Below are 6,374 nucleotides of genomic sequence, written 5' to 3'. Positions count from 1 at the left end.
CCCCCCCCCCCCCCCCCAAAAAAAAAAAAAGAAAGAAAAAGAAAGAAAGAAAGAAAAAAAAAAGGAAGAAGGCACACATACACAAACACACACACACATACACACACTCCAGACCCATTGCGTGCATCCGCATACGAATCAACTCTCACACGTACACATCCAATCCTCTTGCCATCCCAGCACCAGATGCCCACTCATGTCCAGTCCGCACGACGATTTCGAGAATGCCGCCCACGCCGTTCCTCTGAGCCGTCCACGTTTCGAGTCTGACGCAGAACCTGATTTCTGCGAAGGAGTAGGAATTGGCCGCCTTGGTGGTGGTGTTGACGGCGGTGCTGGCTCTGCTCATACTCACCCGAAGGCGTCTGGGGAAGACACCCTCGGCACGCAACCCCTGCCGGATCGTGCCATAGATGCCACGCTCGGACCCGCCCCTGGAGACGACCACGTTGACGGTGTCAGCGGTGATAAAAGGTCTTGGGCCTTCTCACCTGCCCACCGCCCGTCCGGCCCTTCGCTCCTGTCCCAAGCCTTGGCCACGGCTCGCGGCATCCCCACACCACACAACCAGCCGTCGTCGACACAGGCCCCCTCCCCCTTACACTACGACGCTCCCACCGCCGCCAACATTTCCAGCGCCGGAAGATCGGACACAGACTCACCCTTCTCTGCGGTGGAACGTGACGGTCCAGTCAGGACTACGGCCGCTAGCGGCACGGGCAGCAGCGGTACCGGCGATAACGCACAACATGCTTTCACACGCGTAATATCCCGTCCCGATAAGGAGTCCGTCGACCCCCGCCCCTCTCCTCATCCTCGACCCCCCTCGCCAACCTCGACCATGACCGCCTGGGCTGCCACTTCGGCCGCCGTATTGCCCACCCCGAACCGCGATGCCGCCAGCCTCCCCCCTTCCCTCGAACAGCCTACCCGGGCCGATGCCAGGCACGCACTTCTCGACCGTCGAGATACTGTCGACCGCTCCCTCCCTAGATCATCTCTGTTCTTCGACACTGGCCGGCCCGCCACCGTCGACCCGGCCAAGCATTACCCCGTCTCGCTGACATTGAGTCCCTTGACAGCCCCGACCACTCCTACCGGCACCGACCAATTCACGAGCGAGTCCCTCTCGCTCACCCAGGCCACAGACGACGCTCCCAATGACCCCAGGCGATTCGACGGCCGCCCTACGCCATCCGAACACCGGCACACGTCGGAGAAGACGGAGAAGATATGGTCTATCGGCTCCGGCTCCGGTCCCGAGGAGGATGGACTGGTGGAGAAATCAGTCGCCGAGGCAATGGCCGGTGTCGAGCCCAACACCCGGAGCCGCAAGGCGAGCTACAGTCTGCGTTTCTTCAAGGAGGGCCTGCCGCCGGACGACAAGCAGCGCCGGCGTGATACAAAGGGGGGTACGCGCGACAAGCTGCCGACGACGGCCGAGGATGTATCAAGGGACGACGCCAGGGCGCCCGACGCAGATGAGCGGTCGGCACCCGTCCGGCAGCCACCCCGGAGCAGAGTAGAGCCTGACCCATCTCTGCCGGCAGCTCCCGCCGAAGCAGATGCCGCTTCCTTGAGTAGCGGCTTCGGCTCAGAGCAGCCCCCGTCCTTGACGGAGACGTCGGTGGAGGATGAACAGCGTTCTTTTAACAAGCACCCCGCGTCGGACCAGTGCCCATCTCTGACGGATCACCAAGTCCAGGCCCACAGCCGCAGGGTGTCTGGCGACAGTGCCGAAGCCGCCCACCAAGAGGACGCCGAGGCTGATGAGTCGGGCGAAGAAAAGATCTCGTCGGCCATCTTTGTGCCCCATCACGATCATGAGCTCACAGACGTGCGTGCTGCTAGAGAGGGAGGTAGTCATCCTGGGGGTCCCGGTCAGCGACCGCGGTCCCTATCCCAGGACGAGATTCACCCTTGGCTGGTCAAGGCTGATGAGCCCGAACCCGAGGTTGACGAGGAGGAAGAAAGCAAGAGTAGTCATCTGTCCCACTTCCGCTCCCGCGAGAGTCTCCTGTCCCATCGTGCTGAGGTCCCTAGTGAGGCTGTGGAGGAGCTGCCCGTCGCCGACAGAGAGCTGGAGATGACCGGCTACCCAGCGCAGCCCGCTGACGGCTCTGCGCAGCCAATTGAGACCCCTGTCCGAGACCATGAAGAGAATGTTGCCCAGCCCTTGTCCGCCATCGAGCTGATACCGTATAAGCATCAAGTCGGTGGTCATACGACGCTATGGCGCTTCTCTCGTAGAGCCGTGTGTAAGCAGCTCAACAACAGGGAGAACGAGTTTTATGAAACCATTGAGCGATACCATCGTGACCTCCTGCCGTTTCTCCCTCGGTATGTCTGTCTCCTGCGGCATGCGTCCAGCACCCGTTTCCTCGGTAGCCTCGCCCCTCGATCGTCCCGGCCGATGGTTAACATGATGTGTCCAGGTACATTGGTGTCCTCAACGTCACCTTTCAGAAACAGCCACGGAGAAGAAGCACCAGCAAGAAGGACGACTCGGCCGCCGCTGCGGAGCGGAAGAAGGTGAAGGAGGCCATCGTCGACAAGGGCCAGCCGGCCGGGACGCAACGCGTCATCAGCCATTCTCTAGCCAACCACGCCGGCTCACAGATACCCACGGTCACCTTCAACGACAACCGACATATCCTCCCCCGAAACCTCCTACAACCAACCCCACCCCCCGAGGCCCTCCACCGCAAGAGCGCGTCCGTGGACCGGCCGTCGCACGCTCCATCAGCGGCGATCCCGTTCCAACGACCTCAGCTGGAAGACCGGCCGAACAGCTGGGGCGCGACGACGGTCAACAAGCGGCTACGTAACGAGGTGTTCAACGACGCGTTCCTCAAGGAGCCTATCGAGGTCCACAGGCACCGCCGGCCCCACCAACGGTCCATTCCCCGTCCAGCATTGCAGCGCCTGCTGCGCACGTCCAACTCGGACTCGAACCTCACGGACGGAGCCACGGCGGCGGCTACTGCAGACGAGGACGGCGAGGCCCAGGCCCAGGCCCAGACCGCTGCCCCGCCATCTGCCAATACGATGAGCGACCTGGGCACCGGCAACGGCTCCTTCGGCTCGGAACAGAATGCGGACGACGACGAATACGTCGCGGCCAAGGATCTCGGGGGTACCAGCGCACCGGAGCCCGAGACGCTCAAGAACAGCCCTGTCGCCACTAAGAAGAAGCGCAGGTACTCTGCGGGCGGGCTCCGACGCAAGCCGGAGGATGTACAGGACTCGAGGGGTCGCCTAAAGTACTTCGAAGAGGCGGACGATGCCGGGTACAAGGGAGACACCGAGGGCGCGTCTGCGGCGCTGGACGCCGAGCAGCCCATGTCGGGATCCCAGAACGGGCAGCTCGTCGAGGAGCCCTCGGCCCTCTCTCCCGACGCCCCCTTCGCCAAGGTACCGCGACCGATCAACCCGAAGGAAGCCAAGATGCAGCGCGACAGGATCGAGTATTTTCTGCTGCTGGAAGACCTGACGGAAGGTATGAAACGGCCGTGCATGATGGACCTCAAGATGGGCACGCGGCAGTACGGAGTGGACGCGACGCCCAAGAAGCAGAAGTCGCAGCAGGAGAAGTGCCTGGCGACGACGTCGGCCGAACTGGGCGTGCGCATCTGCGGCGTTCAGGTGTGGAACAGCAAGACGCAGTCGTACGAGTTCCAGGACAAGTACTTTGGGCGCGAGGTGAAGCCCGGGGCCGAGTTCCAGGCGGCGCTGCAGCGGTTCCTGTTTGACGGCGTGGACCTGCACAGCGTGCTGCGGCACATCCCCATGGTCCTCCGGAAGCTGGACCGTCTGGAGAAAATCGTCAGGGGGCTGCGAGGCTACCGGTTCTACGCGGCCAGCCTGCTCATGTTCTACGACGGGGACACTTCGGAGGAGCAGCAGCAGCAACCGTCGGCCGAGTACGAGACGGCCTACGAGTCCATGACGGACGCGCCCACCGACACGGAGGAGGCGCCGCGGCGTAGGAAGAAGAAGAAGAACCGCCGGGAGATCGACTTCAAGGTGGCCGACTTCGCCAACAGCCTCACGCCCCTAGACCGGTTCAAGGACCAGAAGTGCCCGCCCAACCACCCGGATGCGCCCGACGTCGGCTTCCTCAAGGGTCTGCGCAGCCTGAGGCGATACTTCCTGCAGATCCAGAGGCAGGTCAGGGCCGAGCTGAACCTGATTGATAGGGGAGCCGCTATTGACGAGCCGCTCAAGTTCGACACGGCGGAGGATAGCCTCGACGAGGGGATGGTCAGCCTCTAAAGGATTCTGGCGTTTGCTGCCTTGTACAGTTTCCCGACACGATGCTATGGGTTTGGATTGATTTTCATCTTTTCATCTTTTATCTCTGCTCTGTCTTTTATGGAGTTATCTTACTGCTTTTTCTTTTTACATTCTTCTTTTTATACTCTTGTCTTTTTGTCTATTTTTTTCATCATACCCAACGCGGATTAGGAGTATTCTGGCGAGATGATGGGGTTTTTTTTTTTTTTTTGGCGACCGGAATCTGGAGTTTGAGAATATGCAGTTTGTCTTTGTCACTTTTTATCCTTTTTTTCTGTTGTTCCGTCTTCTTTTCTGATTGCTTTTATTCTTACCTTTTCTTTTCTTTTCTTTTCTTATATGCTTTCCTTATATTTCAATGCCTTTTTTTTCTCGAATAATGATAACGGTAACTATGGTTGGAATTTGGGAATTATTTTCAGATATTTAGATAGTTGAAAAAAAAAGGACGTTAAAAAATCACATCAACGAAAAAAAAAGAAGAGATTGGCAGAACAATGCCAGGTACATGATGCAAATATAGGTACGCGAAATGATGGAAAAGAAGGGGGAAGACGGAGAAGACGGAGAAGAAAGGAAGAGGGGAAAAACAAGAACGTGGCTCAGAGTTTGCCGGTTATGATTGTCAAGGTGAGATGGGATGTGAGATGATATGGACGGGCCTGTCACCTTTTTTTCTCACATCATCTTACCCGTAACTGGGTTCCTCATCATGACTTCAAGAGATGAGGACGGTACTCTCCTACGACGATTCATGCCCAGTCACCTTGGACATGGTGACCAACAGCAGCAACCCAGATCACGATCCCGTATGAGCGTGCTGCGCGACGCTGCGACTCCACTGATATTCCGAAGGACGTCGACTCGGACAGCAGAAGGCTCTAGATACGGAGGTCTGATACCCAGCCTTCTCAAACGGAAGAGACGAGTCGATGAGGAGGATGGAGAGGAAGAAGAGCCAAAGATCACCATGGCCACTGGGCTACCTATCCGACTCAACTTTTTGTTTGTGGGGGGTAGAGGATCCGGTCAGACGTCTCTTCTCTTGTACGTCTGTTGCTGTCATTATTCCTCCTTCTTCCCTTTCCCTTTCTCTTTCCCCTTTATCTGCTCTTCTCTGGCGTCACTGGCTCACGTCGATTTCTCTTCTGAAAAAAAAAAGTCGCGCCCGATATGGATACTTTCCTCAGGTAAGAAGAGTACACCGAGAGTGAAGAAGAAACAAGGGAGAAAGAGAAAAGGAGAAGAAGGAACTGACAAGGAGACGACGAAAAGTCTAGCGCCATCAAACGAACCTGCTACGAAGTCTACATCAACGACTTCATCCACCGAGAGAGCCGTCGTCCCGGCAGCGTAGAGATGTAGGACACCTCTGGGGCACCGGATCTGAATACGGTCCGGCGTCTGTCATACATGGCGTGGGACGGCGTGTTTCTCTGTTTCGATGTCACGGACCGTATATCGATGTACAACATCATTTCCTGGGTACGTTCCAGCCATGGACGTATCTGCATCATCTTTGGCCCCCCCCCCTCCCCCCCCTTTGGAAGAGACAAGATGGAAAGAGAGAGACTGACGGACAGAACTGGACAGTGGCATCACGCCGTCATGGGAGGCTTCGTTAGCGGACAACCGTCTGTGCCGCTCGTTCACCTGGTGGGCACGAAGACAGATCTGAGGAGGCGTCGTGACGGACGGTCCTCCCTATTCTGGGCTGCTCCGGAAGAGGTGAGGCTTAATCCTGCTTAGCAATAAACCGGGGAGGCATCGGGTGTAAGAGAGGATATCGAACTGACTGATGATATAACAGGCTAGTTGGCAGGCGAAAATGGCCGGTGCGCATCGGTATATAGAGTGTTCGGCCCTCACGGGGGAAGGAATACATCTCGTCGTTGATGAGGCTGCGCGGGAGGCGGCTACGAGGTCCGTCAGTCGGGAGGGAAGATGAGGGATGAGGGCGAGCTGAAGAGACGGAGGGGTTAAATATTCCCTTACCCTAGAGAGATGAGCTGCTGTTGGTGGAGGGTTGTCGCTATATGGAGAGGGGATTCTGGTTTTTTTTTTTTTTTGAAGACGGG

General features: G+C 57.8%; 3 protein-coding genes across 3 annotated transcripts; all 3 read left to right on the top strand.

Moving 5' to 3' along the window:
* Nucleotides 1-205: 205 nt before the first annotated feature.
* On the top strand, nt 206-4,275 carry GMORB2_4651 (uncharacterized protein; the record flags this gene model as incomplete). Its single annotated transcript, XM_035466625.1, has 2 exons — nt 206-2,340; nt 2,436-4,275. Coding segments are annotated over 2 exons (3,975 nt in total), but the record flags the coding sequence as incomplete, so codon positions are not given.
* A 733-nt stretch (nt 4,276-5,008) lies between these two features.
* Nucleotides 5,009-5,661, top strand: GMORB2_4650 (uncharacterized protein; the record flags this gene model as incomplete). The annotated part of the gene is made up of 2 exons (XM_035466624.1): nt 5,009-5,343; nt 5,577-5,661. The coding sequence occupies 2 exons, from the start codon at nt 5,009-5,011 to the stop codon at nt 5,659-5,661; spliced, it is 420 nt and encodes a 139-aa protein (XP_035318172.1).
* A 48-nt stretch (nt 5,662-5,709) lies between these two features.
* Nucleotides 5,710-6,244, top strand: GMORB2_4649 (Ras family; the record flags this gene model as incomplete). Its single annotated transcript, XM_035466623.1, has 2 exons — nt 5,710-6,024; nt 6,107-6,244. 2 exons carry the CDS (start codon nt 5,710-5,712, stop codon nt 6,242-6,244), a joined length of 453 nt encoding a protein of 150 aa, XP_035318171.1.
* Between the last annotated feature and the right edge of the window lie 130 nt (nt 6,245-6,374).

The sequence above is a fragment of the Geosmithia morbida genome, assembly GCF_012550715.1.
Source record: "Geosmithia morbida isolate 1262 chromosome Unknown scaffold_22, whole genome shotgun sequence".
Classification (NCBI taxonomy): Eukaryota; Fungi; Ascomycota; class Sordariomycetes; order Hypocreales; family Bionectriaceae; genus Geosmithia; species Geosmithia morbida.
Note: the sequence above shows the minus strand (reverse complement) of the source record. Positions and strands in the feature narration are given on the sequence as shown.